Genomic DNA, 17,799 nt, shown 5'->3' on the forward strand with positions numbered 1-17,799 from the left:
AAAAAAAAAAAAAAGAAATCCTGGGAGAGCCAAAAAATGAGGTGGAGCAATATTATGCTAAGTGAAAGAAGCCAGATGCAAAAGGGACAAAAACATTGCATGATTCGATTCACAGGAGTTCTCTAGAGTTGTCAAGATTTATTATTATTATTTGATACAGTCTCTCTCCATCGTCCAGGCTGGATTACAGTGGCGTGATCTCGGCTCACTGCTACCTCTGCCTCCCAGGTTCAAGTGATTCTCCTGCCTCAGCCTCCTGAATAGTTGGGATTACAGGTACCCACTACCATGCCTGGCCAATTTTTGTATTTTTACTAGAAACAAGGTTTCACCATGTTGATCAGGGTGATCTCGAACTCCTGACCTCAAGTGATCCATCTGCCTCGGCCTCCGAAAGTGCTGGGGTTACAGGTGTGAACCACTGTTGTCAGATTTAAACAGACAGAAAATAGAATGGTGGGTGCCGGGGGCTGGGGGAAGGAGAATGGGAAGTGAGTGTTTAATGGGGACAGAGTTTCAGTTTGGAAAGATGAGAAAGTTCTAAAGATGGATGGTGGTGATGGTTGCACAATAGTGTGAATGGGCTGGACATGGTGGCTCACACCTATAATCCCAGGACTTTGGGAGGCTGAAGGGCAAGGATCTCTTGAGCCCAGGAGTGTGAGACCAGCTTGGGCAACATAGGGAGATCCTGTCCCTAACAAATACAAGAAAAAACAAACAAAAAATGATGCAAATGTACTTAATGCCACTGAATTATATACTCAAAAATGGGTAAGATGATTGAATTTTTTTTTGAGACAGAGTCGTGCTTTGTCGTCCAGGTTGGAGTGCAGTGATGCGATCTTGGCTCACTGCAACCTCCGTCTCCCAGGTTCAAGTGATCTCTTGCCTCAGCCTCCTGAGTAGCTGGGATTACAGATGTGTGCCACCACACCCGGCTAATTTATATTTTTAGTAGAGATGGGGTTTCGCCATGTTGGCCAGGCTGGTCTCGAACTCCTGATCTCCAGTGATCCGCCTGCCTCAGCCTCCCAAAGTGCTGGGATTACAGGTGTAAGCCAACATGCCCGGCCAGATGGTAAATTTTATGTTTTATCTATGTTACCACAATATTTTAAATGGTGAAAAAATTTGAGAGGCTGAGGCAGGAGGATCGCTTGAGGCCAGGAGTTCAAGACCAGCCTGGGCAACATAGCAAGACTCTATCTCTACAAAAAATTAAAAAATTAGCCAGGTGTTGCCGGGCGCGGTGGCTCATACCTGTAATCCCAGCACTTTGGGAGGCTGAGGCGGGCAGATCACGAGGTCAGGAGATCGAGACCATCCTGGCTAACATGGTGAAACCCCGTCTCTTCTAAAAATACAAAAAAATTAGCTGGGCATGGTGGCAGGCACCTATAGTCCCAGCTACTCGGGAGGCTGAGGCAGGAGAATGGCGTGAACCTGGGAGGTAGAGCTTGCAGTGAGCGGAGATCGTGCCACTGCACTCCAGCCTGGGCAACAGAGCAAGACTCCATCTCAAAAAAAAAAAAAAAAAATTAGCTTGAGCCCGGGAGTTTGAAGTTACATTGAGCTATGACAGCATTGCTGCACTCCAGCCTGGGTGATGGAGTGAGACCCTATCTTTAAAAAAAAAAAGAAAAAAATCAGCCAGGTGCGGTGGCTCACGATTGTAACCCCAGGACTTTGGGAGGCTGAGGCAGGCCGATCACAAAGTTAGGAGATCGAGACCACCCTGGCTAACACGGTGAAACCCCATCTCTACTAAAAATATAAAAAATTAGCCAGGCATGGTGGCACATGCCTGTAGTCCCAGGTACTTGGGAGGAGGTACTTGGGAGGCTGAGGCAGGAGAATTGCTTGAACCCAGGAGGCAGAGCCGAGATTATGCCACTGCACTCCAGCCTGGACGACAGAGTGAGACTCTGTCTCAAAAAAAAAAAAAAAAAAAAAAAAGTGAAAAAAATAAAACCAAACAAACTAGAGCAGAACCAAAGCCCACTCTGCCCCAACAGAAAAGCAGGCAGTGACTTCAAAACCTGGGATGGCTCCTTCCAGTCTAAGGAATTTAAGGTTAGATGTAGAATGCTAGAATAACAACAAGAAGTAGTAATAAAATTGATCATACTTATTATTGTTATCCCACTGGGGAATGGGGCCAACTGACACTAAAATTTACACAAAAGAACTAAAGTCCATTCATAAGCTAAGACAATTCTACAAAACAAGAGCAAAGATGGAGTAGTTGGTCTGTGAGAGAGTAAAACATATTTCAAAGCCACAACCATGAGAATAGCAGGGCATTTTTGCATTAATAAATGGACCAATGGGACACAGAAGACAGCCCAGCACAGGCTGCAATCTCTGGGCACTGAGGGTAAGACAGAAGGGGTTTCCACAAGCCAGTGGGAGACGGTGGATTCTGTGGTGTGGTTTTGGGAGAAGCAGCTTACTTTACATGAGAAGAGCCAAGCTGGATCTCTACCTCATATTGTACACAAGAAACTGTGAAGAATTAAGATGAAGGTACAACTACAAAGCTAAAGGGAGATAATGTAGCAGAGTATCAGGGACTCAGGAAGGGGAAAGATTCATTCATTCATTCATTCATTCAGTGACAGGGTCTCACTCTGTTGTCTAGGCTGGAGTGCAGTGGTGTGATCACAGCTCATTCCAGCTTCGAACTCCTTGGCTCAAGTGATCCTCCCACTTCAGCTTCCCGAGCAGCTGAGACTACAGGCATGCACCACCATGGCCGGCTAATTTTTTTTTTTTTTTTTTTTTGAGACAGAGTCTCGCATTGTCACCCCAGGCTGAAGTGGAGTGGGGCCATCTTAGCTCACTGCAACCTTCGCCTCCCTGGTTCAAGCGATTCTCCTGCCTCAGCCTCCCAAGTAGCTGGGATTACAGGTGCCCGCTACCATGCCCAGCTAATTTTTTTGTATTTTTAGTAGAGATGGGGTTTCACTATGTTGGCCAGGCTGGTCTTGAACTCCTGGCCTCAAGCGATCCTCCTTTCTCAGCCTCTCAAAGTTTTTCACCATTTAAAATATTGTGGTAACATAGATAAAACAATTTTTGTATTTTTTGTAGAGATGGGGGTCTTACTATGTTGCCTAGGCTGGCCTGGAACTCCTGGGCTCAAAGCAATTTTCCCACCAAAGTGTTGAGATTACAGGTGTGAGTCAATGTGCCCAGTTAAGATTCTTTTAAAAATTCCTCCAAGCACGATCCACATATGCAAAATATAATGGCTTTAACTATATTCAAAACGAAGACTTATGGCCAAGCGTGGTGGCTCATGCCTGTAATCTCAACACTTTGGGAGGCCAAGGTGGGCGGATCAGTTGAGTCAGGAGTTTGAGATCAGCCTGGCCAACATGGTGAAACCCAGTCTCTACTGGTAATACAAAAATTAGCAGAGTATGGTGGCAGGCACCTGTAATCCCAGCTACTCGGGAAGATGAGGCAGGAGAACTGCTTGAACCTGGGAGGCGGAGGTTGCAGTGAGCCGAGATCGTGCCACTGCACTCCAGCCTGGATGACAGAGCGAAACTCCGTCTCAAAAACAAAAACAAAAATGAAGACCTCTAAGATCTTCATGGGTGCGGTGGGGGAGTGCCGGAGATTGGCACAGGCAAAAATTGGCAAGGGATAATCTTCTAGAACAGGGTCAACAAACTTTCTGGGAAGGGCTAGATAGCAAACATTTTTGGTTATGTCAGACATAAGGACTTGGTTGCAACTGCTCAACTGTGGCATAGTTCTAACACAAAACCAGTCACAGACAGTATGTAAGTGATTCTGAGTGGCTGTATCCAATAAGTTTGAATTTCACATAATCTTGTTCATGTCAAGAAATATTTTTTTTGAGACAGGGCAATACTCTTTTTTTTTTTTTTTTAATGTGAAAAAAAATCAATAAATAAACTAGAGCAGCACCTAAATCCCATTCTGCCCCAACAGAGAAGCAGGCAGTGACCTCAGGAAACTTCTTTTTTTTCTTTTTTTTGAGACGAAGTCTCGCTCTTGTTGCCCAGGCTGAAGTGCAATGGCGCGATCTCAGCTCACTAGCAACCTCCACCTCCCGAGGTCAAGCGATTCTCCTGTCTCAGCCACCCGAGTAGCTGAGATTACAGGCACCTGCCATCATGCTCGGCTAATTTTTGTATTGTTGTAGAGACGGGTTTCACCATGTTGGCCAGGGTGGTCTCGACCTCCTGACCTCAGTTGAGCCACCGCGCCCAGTCTACTTCAGGCAACTTCTGTTGCCCAGGCTGAAGTCCAATCATAGCTTGCTGCAGCCTCAAAACCCTGGGCTTGCCGGGCATGGTGGCTCATGCCTGTAATCCCAGCACTTTGGGAGGCTGAGGTGAGTGGATCGCTTGAGCCCAGGAGTTTGAGACCAGCCTGGGCAACATGGTGGAACCCCATCTCCACAACAACAACAATAAAATTCCTGGGCTCAAGGAATCCTCCTGCCTCAGCCTCCCAAGTAGCTGGGACTACAGCTGCACGCCACCATGCCAAACAAATTTTTAATTTTTTGGTAGAGATGGGGTGTCACTATATTGCCCAGGCTGGTCTCAAACTCCTGGCCTCAAGTGATCCTTCTGCCTCAGCCTCCCAAAGTGCCAGGATTATTAGGTGTGAGCCACTGTACTTGGCCCAAAATATACTTTTTAAGTTGTTCAACCATTTAAAAAAAACGTAAAAATCATTCTTAGCTGTGGGTTGTAGAAAAATAGGTTTCAGGCTGCATCTGGCCCACAGGCTGTAGTTTGCCAGTTTTGACTCTGGAAGATACCAGGAACTTCTAAAAACTGCTCAGAGAAAAAATGGAGAAAGGCTACAAGTAATTGACTTACAGAGGAACCTTATTAGGCATACACAGAGAAGCCGTATCTCTCACTGCCTATCAGAGCTATGCCAATGAAAACAGTAAGGAGGGCTGAATTCCGAGGCTCGCATTTATAATCCCAGGGCTTTGGGAGGCTGAGGTGGATCACTTCAGCCCTGGAGTTCGAGACCAACCTGAGCAACAGAGCAAGACCTCATCTCTACAAAAAATTACCCGAATGTGATGGCATTTGCCTTTAGTCCTAGCTACTCAGGAGGCTGTGGTGGAGGGATCACTTGAGCCCGAGAGATTGAGGCTGCAGTGAACTGTGACTGTGCCACTGCACTCCAGCCTGGGTGACACAATGAGACCCTGTCTCAAAAACGAAACAAAACAATGAGGAGATACCATTATGCAGCAGCTATCAGATGGATAAAAAAAATTCGACAGGGCCGGGCGTGGTAGCTCACGCCTGCAATCCCAGCACTTTGGGAGGCCGAGGCGGGCGGATCACCTAAGGACAGGAGTTTGAGACCAGCCTGGCCAACATGGTGAAACCTCGTCTCTACTAAAAATACAAAAATCAGCCAGGCGTGGTGGTAGGTGCCTGTAATTCCAGCTACTAGACATGCTGAGGCACAAGAATTGCTTGAACCTGGGAGGCAGAGGTTGCAGTGAGCCAAGATCATGCCACTGCACTCCAGCCTGGGCAACAGAGCAAGACTCTGTCTCAAAAAAAAAAAAGAAAAAGAAAGAAGAGGCCAGGCGCGGTGGCTCACGCCTGTTAATTCCAGCACTTTGGGAGGCCAAGGCGGGCAGATCAACTGAGGTTGGGAGTTGGAGACCAGCCTGACCAACATGGTAAAACCCCGTCTCTACTAAAAATACAAAATTAGCTGGGCATGGTGGCGCATGCCTGTAATCCCAGCTGTGGCAGGAGAATCACTTGAACCTGGGAGGTGGAGGTTGCGGTGAGCCAAGATCGCGCCACTACACTCCAGCCTGGGCAACAAGAGTGAAACTCTGTCTCGAAGAAAAATTAGAAAGACAGATAAAGCCATATGTTGGTGAGGATATGAGAAAATGGACACCTTGAACCAGGGCATGGTGTTAGGAGTGCGGATAGGGAGAGCCTTTTTTGGAAAGGATCAGACAGGACTTGGAGTGAAGTTGCAAATCCTCTAGGAATGGGCAGTCCCACAGGAGGGGATGTGTGAAGATGACTCCAGCATTGTTCATGGTGGCCAGAAATTAGAAGTAACCAGATACCTACTGTGAGGGGATTAGAGAAGAGGGTAGGTGGGTGGGGTGGCTCACACCTGTAATCCCAGAACTTTGGGAGGCCCAGGCGGGCAGATCATGAGGTCAGGAGTTCGAGACCAGCCTGGCCAATGTGGTGAAACCCCCGTCTCTACTAAAAATACAAAAATTAGCCAGGCGTGGTGGCACACGTCTATAATCCCAGCTACTTGGGAGGCTGAGGCAGGAGAATTGCTCGAACCCGGGAGACAGAGGTTACAGTGAGCCGAGATCACACCACTGCACTCCACGCTGGGCAACAGAGCCAGATTCCATCTCAAAAAAAAAAAAAAGAAAGAAAAAAAAGAAAATAAAAAGTGACAAACCAGATTTACAAACATCAGTGTGGAGAGTTCGAAAATAGTGTAAGGAGAGGAAAAAATAAGAAATAGAAAGAGATCTTTGTTTTTCTGAAGCACAGCACCATTTATGGAAATGAAACACGCACAAGGCATATTTTTCAAGGACACTCAAATGTCTAAATAAGTTTCTGGAAGGTGGTTTGTAAGGAATGGTATTAGATGGGGTGGGGGTGGCACTGACGGTAGAGAGCGGAGGGTGGTGAGCTTCAGCCTGTGGGTGCTGTTTTTACATTTTTAAATGGATGGGAAAGAAGGATTTAATTTGGGACTCACGAAAAGTATGTGAAATAGAAATTTCAGGGTCTGCAAATAAAGATTTATTGGAATGCAGCCATGTTCGTTCATTTCCATATTGTCTATGGCTGCTTTTGCAACTGCAAAATGAAGGCCCTGAAGCACCAAACTCAAAAATGTATACATTAAATATGTGCATTTTTTTGCATATTAAGTATACGTCAATAAAATCAGAAAAAGCTGGGCATGGTGGCACACGCCTGTAATCCCAGCTACTTAGGAGGCTGATGTGGAAGGAACACTTCAGTACCCGAGTTTGAAACCAGCCTGGGCAACATAGTGAGGCCTCATCTCAATAAAAAGGATAAAAGGAATAAAAATAAAGTGGGGAGGAAAAAAGAACTGAGGCAGAGTTGAATCAATGCAATAGAGACTATATGACCCGCAAAAGTGAAAATATTTACTGACCCTTAGCATTGAAGGTTGAAGATGGAGGCTGAAGGTGAAAAAATAATAAGTAATACAACAGAAGTGGTCTGCACAGCCTAACGTGGATGGTTGTCAGGAGCTGAGGAATGAGATGAACTCAGTTTTGGACTCCTGAAGGCCAAAATAATTTTTTTTTTTTTTGAGATGGAGTCTCAGTCTCACTCTGTCGCCCAGGCTGGAGAGTAGCGATGCGATCTCAGCTCACTGCAATTTCCGCCTCCCCGGTTCAAGCGATTCTCCTGTCTCAGCTTCCCAGGTAGCTGGGATTACAGGTGTGTGCCACCACACCTGGCTAATTTTTGTATTTTTAGTAGGGATGGGGTTTTGCCGTGTTGCCCAGGCTGGTCTCGAGCTCCTGACCTCAGGTGATCTGCCCACCTTGGCCTCCCAAAGTTCTGGGATTATAGGCGTGAGCCACCACACCTGGCCCATAATAAGTTTTTTTTTTTTTTTTTTTTTTTTTTAATTTAGGCTGGGTGCGGTAGCTCATTCCAGTTTGTTCAACCCCTTGATAAGCCCGAGCCTCTGCTTATCTCAGGGCCTTTGTCCCTGCTGTGCTCCTCCCTGGAACATTGTTTTTTCCACCTCTTTTGGTGACTTCTTTCCTTTCACGTCTTCATTCAAAGATGCTCCCTGGAGGGCAGGTGCGTGGCTCACGCCTGTAATCCCAGCACTTTGGGAGGCTGAGGCGGGCAGACTACAAGGTTAGGAGTTCAAGACCAGCCTGGCCAACATAGTGAAACCCCGTCTCTACTAAAAGTACAAGAAAATTAGCTGGGTGTGGTGGTAGGTGCCTGTAATCCCAGCTACTTGGGAGGTGGAGGCAAGGAGAATCATTTGAACCCAGGAGGTGGAGGCTGCAGTGAGCTGAGACAGCACCATTGCACACCAGCCCGGGTGGCAGTGCAAGACTCCATCTCAAAAAAAAAAAAAAAAAAAAAAAAAAAAGTTGCTCCTTTGACAGGCTGTAGAGCCAAGAGCTGACCTTGGGCACCAAGTATCAACACATGCCTGGTACCATGATGAACACTTGACATGAAGTGATTCTCTCCCCCCTACCCCCGCCCACAAGATTGGTCTTTCCCAGGCTGGAGTACAGTGGCGTGGTCAAAACTCATTGTAGCCTCGACCCCCTGGGCTCAAGCAGTCCTCCTGCTTTGGCCCCCGAAAGCCCTAGGATTATAGACATAAGCCACTACACCCGGCTGAATTGACATATTAAAGCCTCACATTATTCCAGTGATACTGTGCCATCAGGACCCCCCATTTGCAAATGAGGAAACTGAGGCATAGAGAGATTTCGTCGCTTGCTCAAAGGCCGAGAAGGTTGGATCACCTGAGGTCAGGAGTTTGAGACCAGCCTGATCAACACGGTGAAACCCCATCTCTACTAAAAATACAAAAATTAGTCAGTCATGGTAGTGCATGCCTGTAATCCCAGCTACTCGGGAGGCGGAGGCAGAAGAATCGCTTGAACTCGGGAGGCGGGGGTTGCAGTGAGCCGAGATTGCATCACTGCACTCCAGCCTGGGCGACAGAACAAGACTCTGTCTCAAAAAAAAAAAAGGAAGATATAGCAATGAATTAAAACATTCCAGCTTGGCTCAAGCAAGGCAGAAATTGGGGCTGGCTGCAGCAAGAGAGAATAAAATGAGACTCCAGGAAGAACTTTCAGGGCAGCAGCTTGCATGCAAAGAAGGTGGACATCACTATGTCTGTTTGTCCTGCAGGCAGAAGGCCTCTCAGCTGCTCTGGGAGGCACGTCTGGAATGGTGGTTGCCTCTCAGAGATTCTGAGGCTGGGCCAGGCGGGGCCTCTGGCAGGGGGCCAGAACCTCAGGGCCTGGTGTTTGGGATAGACACAGAACAGGCGGGTGGTGTCCAGAGCTGGCCAGGAACAACACGGGCCGGCGAGAAAACACAGCTGGGTCCCTGCCCTCCAGCCTGTGCCCTCCGGTCTGTCAGTAGGGGCTCTGGCCACCTGACATTTGAGGCTGGGATGAGAACTTGGGCCCTACCTTCGAGCCCTGCTGCAGATTCAAGCTGTCCTGGGTTTATTTATTTCTTTTTTCTTTTTTTTTGAGATGGAGTCTCACTGTCATCCGGGCTAGAGTGCAGTGGTGCGACCTCGGCTCAATGCAACCTCCGCCTCATAGGTTCAAGCAATTCTCCTCCCTTAGCCTAGCTAGGACTACAGGCGTGTGCCACCACGCCCAGCTAATTTTTGTATGTTTAATAGAGACGGGGTTTCACTGTGTTGGCCAGGCTGGTCTTGAACTCCTGGCCTCAAGCGATCCACCTGCCTCGGCCTCCAAAGTGTGGGATTACAGGCGTGAGCCACTGCGCCCGGCCCAGCTGTCGTTATTATGAATCATTTGGGCGGCTTCTCCCAGGGACCTCAGGACAACCCGGCAGCTGACATTCTGCACAGCCGGCATCCCCTTTCCTGGCATGAGGACTCAGTACTTCCTCTGGGAAGCACCCCCTTCCTCCCTCAAAGGCCACAGGGCTTGGGTGGCGCTCCCCTACCCCTGGCGTCCACGGCTAGGCAGACAGGGACACCGTGATTGGCTCAGCAATGGGCACATGACCCAGGCCAGCCAATGAGGGCCCCCTCTGGGATTTTTACTGGTGCTCTTTGGATTAAGGAGCTCCCTCTCCACTAAACTGGACAGACAGATGCCTGGAGCAGTGAGGTCACCTTCCCTTGCCTGCCTGAAAGAGAAGCTCCCAGGGTAAACAAGAAGAGAAAGGCACCAAGTTAGATTCCTGATGATATCTGAGCACTGAGGCCAGCGTGGTGGCTCATGCTTGTAATCCCAGCACTCTGGGAGGCCAAGACAGGAGCATCACTTGAGCCCAGAAGTTTGAGACCAGCCTGGGCAACATAACAAGACTTTGTTTCTACAAAAAATAAAAAAAAATTAACGAGGCACAGTGGTGCATGCCTGTAGACCCAGCTACTTGGGAGGCTAAGGCGGGAGGATTGCTTGAGCCTAGGAGGTCAAGGCTGCAGTGAGCCATGACTGCACCAGCTGCACTCCAGCCTGGGCAATGGAGTGAGACTACATCTCTTAATAACAACAACAACAAGATATTTGTGCACCTGGATCCAGCCATGCCTGAAGCTGCCATCAGTTACATAATAACACATTTCCTTTTCACTGCTTAAACAGGTCTGAGATTGATTCCTGCCACTTACTGAATAAACAGGGAGGATTTCTGCCTGGTAAACCAACAGTCTTGGGGAACTTTCCCCCAAATACCTCCCACTTTCTGGATACTGACAAAGTGGCAGTCACCTAATTTCTCTGCATGGTTGCTACAGCCCTGAGGTTGGCTGCACAATTCTCCCCCTTTTGTGGATGATAAGACAGAGACTCTTAAGAGTTGGAGTGATGTGTCTGGTGGAAGGTCAGGGCTGGGGTGGACCTTGGCTTTTTTTTTTTTTTTTGAGACACAGTCTCCCTCTGTTGCCCAGGCTGGAGTGCCACCACGCCTGGCTAATTTTTGTATTTTTAGTAGAGATGGGTTTCACCATGTTGGCCAGGCTGGTCTCCAACTCCTGACCTCAAGTGATCTGCCCGCCTCGGCCTCCCAAAGTGCTGGGATTACAGGCATGTGCCACCACACTCTGCCTGGACCCTGGCATTCTGAGGGTCCAGGATGAGCCATAGGAAGAAAGAGGGTCCCCCTGCCAAGCCATTCTCCCCGGCCTGCAACCGCTTACCTGCCGTTCCATCGCAGCTGCGCTCTGTGATGCTAATCTTCTTCACCATATGGACGTTGCTGGTAGCCACAGCGGGCACTGGGCACATCGTCTCCACCACCTCCTGGCTGCGGAACACAGGTGGGCTCTCAGGCCCACCAGGCATTGCCAGGGCCCTCAGCCCTGCGCCATAAGGCTCCAGGCTCTGGGCCCGCTGTGCAGGGGCGCCAGCGGCTGTGCTGGCCACCACCTCCACCTCCCGCGGCCCTTCTACCACCCGGACTGTATCCACTCGGATTGGGCTGTCCGGCGGTGGCCAGGCCTGGGGCTGGGGGTCAGCCTGCCGGGCCTGAGCTGCCTGCAGCTCCTGCAGCGCCTTCTTGAGCTGGGTCTCCAGCACAGCGACCTTGGCGGCGAGGGCAGCCTCCCCATCAGGCATGCCCAAGTCCCGTTCTCGGACCCAGGTGCCCACACTCCGGGTCTCAAGTGCCACTGGGTCCTCTGGGGGATCGGGGAGGTCCAGGCAGAGCTCGCTGCGACCCCGGCCCGCTGTGGGGTGGCCTAGGAACTTCTGGCTCTTAAGTTGTACTGTGAGCTGCCGCTTTTCCTCCTGGAGCACCGAGAGCTTCACCTGGAGCACAGGGATCAGCTTCACCTGCTCCTCCAGCTGCCGCAGCTTCCGCAGGGCACCCGCCATCTGCTCCCGCACGTGGGCCAGGTGCCCGGCACTGGGAGCCACCGGTGTGGACAGTCCCGAACTCCGTGGTGTCGGGGGTGGCAACCCCACGCCCACCAGGGAGGCTGTTGAGCCAGCCACACTGGGGGTCAGGGAGCCCAGGCCTGCGGGTGTGGCCGCCTGGTCCTCGAGACGGCGACGGGCGTCCAGCAGCGTGCGCTCCACCCGCGGATTGAAGCCACCGCGGGTCTCCAGAGCACCATACTGAGGGTAGAAGCCACGGCCGCAGTAGGAATAGGCTGAGTGGCGGCTGTCCCCACTGGCATTGGAGCACAGCGACTCAGTGGACGTCCACCAGGAGCCAGGGCCACGGGGCAGTGAGCTCAGGCGGGGGCGGCGCTGCACCGCCACGCGTCGCAGCGTGTGGCCCTTCTCGATGTCGTCCACGTACTTGAGGAAGTCCAGGTCCAGGCGGTAGCCATAGGGGGTCTCCACGGAGTAGGGTGGATCGGGGTCCTTCGCAGGGAAGGCAGGCGGGGAGGCTGGGCCAGGGGTCCCTGGGGATGGGAGAAACACCAGGACCTTTGAATCCTCTTGTCCCCATTCTCAGAGTGAAGACTGATGCCTGGGGAGAGTTGGGGTTTATTTGCCCAAGAGATGGGAGCCCACCTGGTACTCAACCGCGTCTGCTCTCAGACCCTCCCAGAGCAGGGCTGTGCCTCCCCTTCAGAATCCCGGTGCTAGGCTATGTCCCCTCTCAAATCACCCAGGACAGGGCCCTGTCCCCCGGCTTAGACTACCCCCTTTTTCCGGTAAGACTCTGCCTCCCCCGTCAGACCCTCCCAGGGCAGGACTTTGCCTCCTCCCATAGACCTCTAATTGTTGGGCTGTGTCCCCAGGGCAGGGTCCCCGGCCCCCTCAGGTCTCCAGAACTGAAGCTCCCCAGGGCAGGGCCCTCTTCCCTGAGTCCCCTGACCTGGGAAGGGGGCAGGCACGTGCAGGACCTGGGCCATCTTCTTGTCTGCAGATGCTCCTTGGAAGTCACTTGCGGGACTGTGAGTCAGACTGCCTGCAGCACCAGCTGAGGCTTACCTGGGGAAAGGGAACCATGGTGTCAGGAGTTAGGAGTCTACAGGGAGGAGATGAGGCCAGTCCCCTCCACAGCTGGCTCACCCAGCCCCCCAACCCAGGTCTGGGACCCACTCATAGACACACACCCAGCCTGGCTGCGGAAGGGCCCCCCCGACCCCCCCTCCGCAGGTCTGGAACAAAGAAACCAAACCTCACTGCCTGCATGCACATCTGTCCAGCCCCTGGACAGGCTCCAGCTGTTCCCACAGCCCGGCTTCCACATAGCCCTGGGGCTGGGGGGCCCCAAGCCCAACAGGCCCCACCCTTCCTGCACCCCCTCCCCTCAGCCCAGGCCTGGAGCTGGCCACAGGGAGGGATGGGGGTTGAGGCGCTAAGGGGTTGGGGAAGAGGGGAACCTCGTCTTCCCGCAAGGATCTGAGGAGACAGAGACGCAGGGGGACAAAGAGAGGCAAAGCATGGCGAAGGGAACCCCCAGTGACCCCAAAGCTGAGAGCTGGGTCAGGCCTGGACTGGGTCGGGGGGAAGGGGTAGGGAAAGTTGGGGAGGCAGCTAGGAGTGAAGCCTTTCCCCTTTATGGAAACAATTTTCTCTAAAAATAAACAGTTTCACTGCCGGGCTACATAGAACTTCCTGCCCGCCTAGGATGCGTCCGGGCTCAGGGGCGCAGTAGGGATAGAGGGCCGGGTGGAGGCCCAGGAAGTCCTGGGGGTGGAGGGGAGGAAGTAAGAGGGGGCGCCTGGAGGCTGCAAAAGGGAGGGACAATCAGAGTCTCTCACTAAACCCCCCTCAGCCCTGGAGGCTGGCCAGGGCTCTTTTGTCCCCAGTATAACCCGTCTGAACTTGGCTGGTCCTTTCTATTATCTGACCTCCAGCCATCATGCTGCAGAGGCCCCAGCGCATCCCACCATCAGAGTGAATCCTTTCTGGCCTTTGAGTGCTGTGGCCAGCAGGTACCTTGGGAGGATGGGCCGGGTAGGGCACCTGTTGGGCATGAAGGCAGGGCTGGGGCTCCAGGGGCACCTGAGCTTGTCCTTGTTCTCCCGTCCTGTCTTGCTTTGTCTCTCTCCAAGTCTCTCTGTGTCTCTCCACCTCTCTGTCTCTCTGCGTCTCTCTCCACGTCTGTCTGCGTCTCTCTCCGTGTCTCTCTCCCTGTCTTTCCACGTCTGTCTTCGCTTCTCTGTCTTTCAACACCTGGAACACACGGTTACCAATTGCAGGAAATTCCGTTTTCCATTTGCCTGGAGGCTCACCCCTGAGCAACAGAAAGTTGACTGAAAATATTTTCTGGCCACCAAAGAGAGATGGAGAAGCAGGGAGCAAGCGGGATTGGAGCAGGATTGGAATAGCCGAGGGGGGTGGGGTGGGGTGGGGGAAGTGAGGGTGCTGCTGGGCAAACAGTATAGTAACAGTACTAATAACATCAACTCTGTCTTTTTTTTTTTTTTTTCTGAGACGGAGTTTTGCTCTTGTTGCCCAGGCTGGAGTGCAATGGCGTGATCTCCGCTCACGGCAACCTCCGCCTCCCAGGTTCAAGCGATTCTCCTGCCTCAGCCTCTCTAGTAGCTGGGATTACAGGCATATGCCACCACCCCTGGCAATTTTGTATTTTTAGTAGAGACGGGGTTTCTCCATGTTGGTCAGGCTGGTCTCGGACTCCCAACCTCAGGTGATCCGCCTGCCTTGGCCTCCCAAAGTGCTGGGATTACAGGCATGAGACACTGCACCCAGCCTAACATCAACTCTTTTAATTGTCATGACAATTCCATGAGATGGGCACTTATCACCCCGTTTCACAGACAGGGGATGCAGAGGGCACAGAAAGGTACAGTGGCTTGCCGCAGGGCCACTGGGGCCACGGGGAAGTAGCTGGGCCCGAACGTGAAACTAAGCCTGGTGGATCCCCCCAACTGCCCACCAAGCCACCACCCTCAGACTCCACATCAGATATCTCTACCCGTTTCCCAGATATGGAGACTGAGGTCTGAGGGTCCTCAGTCATCTCACCGCCCTCGATGAGGACCAGCACGTCCCCAGTAAGGGGGAGAGAAAGGAGACGAGGGGGTGTGCTGGGGGAGATGGATGTCTGTGGCTGAGACCCTTCTCTCGCTACGGGACCCCTGGGGAGTGGGGAAGGAGTGACAGGATAAGACAGAGATGGAGAGACTGGAGCCTATAAGAGGGGACAGGTAGGGGGCTCAGGGAAGGGGCGCGGGTCTCACCAACCCACCACCCAAGACCGGCCTACACATCGCGGAGGTCGGCGGGAGGGGGGTCTTCCCGCCCCAAACTCGGCGGGAGGGGGCGAGAAGGACCCCGCCCCGTGCAGAGAGGGGGCGGGGCCTGTGGGATCCCCGGCTAATGGCAAACAGCTGCCGCTCCCCACGCCGGCCCAGCCGCCAAGGCCAGGCCCAGCCCGGCCGGACGCCCGGCCGCCTTCCCGCCGCCTGGGGCATGGCCGCGGAGGAGGGTGAGGGGGGACAGTGCGGGGAGGGGGCAGAGCCGGTGGGGGGGACAGAGACAGAAAGTGGGACAGAGACAGGGGAGAGGGGGCAGAGGGGAGCCAGGACAGGAGAAACGGGCAGGGCACTAGGAATCGATGGGGGTACTGGGAGGAATCGATGGGGGTATGGGGTCAAAGACGAGGAGGGGGCAGGGACACGGGGACAGAGACACTCCAAGTCTGGAAAGTTTGGGCACAGAAGGTGGAGTTGGAGGCAGCGGCTTGTTGAGACCAGCGAGGTCGTGTCCCAGAGTTGGAGGCGGGGGGTAGGGTAGTAGGTATGGGAGGGTGCACACTCGATCCCCGAACCGGACTTGAACCCCTACCCAGCCCCGGGTCCCACTCGCCTTGCGCGCTCCGGCCGCTGCCTTCCCTGCGTCCCGCCGCCCGAGCGTCCTCGCGCGCGCCGCCGCCTGGGTGCCCGGCCCTCGGAGGTGGCTCCGCCTGCACCACGCCCCCTCCTGCCTGCCCCGCCCCTCAAGCCGGCCCCGCCCCCTCCAGCCGCCCGGGCGCCCCGGCCGCAGTCGGGGGTGGGGATGCAGAGACGCTGGTTGGAGACTGGATCTCACCTGGACAGCAGGTGTGTGTGCGCGCCAGTATGTCCGGCCTCGTCCTTCCTTCCTCCCTAAGTCCCCGAGGCAGGGTCCTCCCACTGCCGGCCTCCTCCCACCGCCCGCTGTCCCTGGACCGCTGCGGGGGGCGGAACGGCTTGGCGGCGGGAGGGGGCGGAGCTGGCCGGGGCCCAGCTCGGGGAGGTCACCCCTCCCCTAGGCGGCCTAGGGCTGGAAGCGGCCCAGCGCAGGCCTGGCACAGGGTGGCGTGACCGCCGCGCGAGAAGGGAGGCTGCACAGTCCTGGGCGCCAGAGCCAGCCGGACCTGGACTCCCATCCCAGACCCACCAAACTTTTGCTGCTCTGTGCCTCAGTTTACCCATCTGTAAAATGGAGATGATCATGTTAGCTACCTGATAGGAGCGTTGAGAAGATTCACTAACCATTAGGAAGGGGCCTAACCATCAGGAAGGAGGTCCTTCGGATTAAAAACTTTCATAAATGGAGTGGCCTACTTTTGCAGAGATCTTTCTGGGAGCCCTTTAGTACACAGCCAGCCACTCAGCAAGGGCCTAATAAATATTATTAAGTCGGCAAGGTGGCTCACACCTGTAATCTCAGTGCTCAGGGAGGCCAAAGCAGGAGGACTGCTTGAGCTCAGGAGTTCGAGACCAGCCTGGGCAACATAGCAAGACCCTGTCTATACAAAAAAAATTTTAAAGTGAAAAAAAATTAGGCCAGGCGCAGTGGCTCATGCCTGTAATCCCAGCACTTTGGGAGGCCAAGGTGGGCGGATTATTTGAGCCAAGGAGTTGGAGACCAGCTTTGGCAATATGGCAAGACCCCATCTCTACAAAAAACCACCTGGGGCCGAGAAATGGCTCATGCCTGTAATCCCAGCACTTTGGGAGTCCAAGGTGGGTGGATCACCTGAGGTCAGGAGTTCAAGACCAGCCTGGCCAACATGGTGAAACCCCGTCTCTACTAAAAATACAAAAACTATCCGGGCATGGTGGTACACATCTGTAATCCCAGCTACTCGCGAGGCTGAGGTACGAGAATAACTTGAATCTGGGAGGTGGAGGTTGCCGTGAGCCGAGATTGCGCCACTGCACTGCAGCCTGGGTGACAGAGCGAAACTCCGTCTAAAAAAAAAAAGAAAAAAGCCAGGCACAGTGGCTTGTGCCTATAATCCCTGCTGCTCAGGAGGCCTAAGCCCCGGAGTTTGAGGCTGCAGTGAGCTATGATTGTGACACTGCATTCCAGCCTGGGGGACTGAGTGAGGGCCTGTCTGTTAAACAAACAAAAACCAGGTATTGTTATTCCAGGTAGGCATGTGACATTATTTGTGTGTTGCTTTCCCTACTAGAACTTCAGCTCCACAAGGGCAGGAATTTGTGTCTGTTGTCACCACGATGTCTCTGGCACCCAGTATGTTCTTGGTGTCTCCACCGATGATGCAGGGATGTGTGGACATGGGGCAGTGGACTATGAGCATGTGATGAGTATGTGACCCAGCCCCTAGTGACCGCACCACTTGGCACAGGTTGCTTATAAAAACCATTTTAAATTAAAAAAGGGAGGAAGCATCAGTGCATACAGATGGGGACAGAGGGGCAGAGGGCCCAGCCCCGAGTACAGTGTGGTCACCCCACGGCCCAGTGGGCACCAAGGGAGACTCCCCTAGCAGCACAGACAGCTGAGGCCCGGGTGCTGGGTCCTCTAGGCACAGGTTTGGTCCTTGTGGGCTCAGAGGTCTGCCTTTCGGAAACTTGCTCTGTTCAAGGAGTTCCTGGAAAAAGAACGAGGGTAGGTCAGCATGGCTGTGGGGCCCCCAACTCCACAGACCTCCCAGCCCACATCCTCTTCCTCCCTCTCCTCGTCTTCCTCCAAGGATCGTTCTGGGGTCTCTCCTGTCCCTGATCTGGCTGTGGGATTCTCCGATTCTCTTGCAGTCCACCACGGAAGGTATGAATCATCCTCATTTTACAGATGTAGAAACTGAGGTTCAGAAAGATGAATTCATGTATCTAGGAAATGACTGC

The 17,799-nt window shown here is 52.9% G+C and overlaps 2 protein-coding genes across 11 annotated transcripts in view; both read right to left on the reverse strand.

The window, feature by feature from the left end:
* The window catches only part of KANK2 (KN motif and ankyrin repeat domains 2), a 32,823-nt gene extending 16,894 nt beyond the window's left edge, over positions 1–15,929 (reverse strand). For 2 of the 9 annotated variants that reach the window (XM_063616006.1, XM_055236635.2), the window contains exons 1-3: positions 15,551–15,621; positions 12,588–12,703; positions 10,957–12,168 (exon numbers count right to left, since the gene is read on the reverse strand). In XM_063616006.1, coding sequence (XP_063472076.1) covers positions 10,957–12,168; positions 12,588–12,624 — 1,249 coding nt within the window. In that variant the 5' untranslated portion in view covers positions 12,625–12,703; positions 15,551–15,621. Of the gene's footprint in view, positions 1–10,956; positions 12,169–12,587; positions 12,704–13,657; positions 13,895–15,550; positions 15,652–15,772 lie in introns of those variants that run through there. The other 7 variants (XM_055236637.1, XM_063616005.1, XM_055236633.1 and 4 more) reach the window with 7 other exon arrangements.
* A 1,372-nt stretch (positions 15,930–17,301) lies between these two features.
* DOCK6 (dedicator of cytokinesis 6) overlaps positions 17,302–17,799 on the reverse strand; it is a 64,923-nt gene continuing 64,425 nt past the window's right edge. For both annotated transcript variants that reach the window (XM_055236632.2, XM_055236631.2), the window contains one exon: positions 17,302–17,546. In XM_055236632.2, the coding sequence (XP_055092607.1) occupies positions 17,504–17,546 (43 nt within the window). In that variant the 3' untranslated portion in view covers positions 17,302–17,503. The remainder of the gene's footprint in view (positions 17,547–17,799) is intronic.

Source organism: Symphalangus syndactylus, chromosome 13 (genome assembly GCF_028878055.3).
Source record: "Symphalangus syndactylus isolate Jambi chromosome 13, NHGRI_mSymSyn1-v2.1_pri, whole genome shotgun sequence".
NCBI classification, from domain to species: Eukaryota; Metazoa; Chordata; class Mammalia; order Primates; family Hylobatidae; genus Symphalangus; species Symphalangus syndactylus.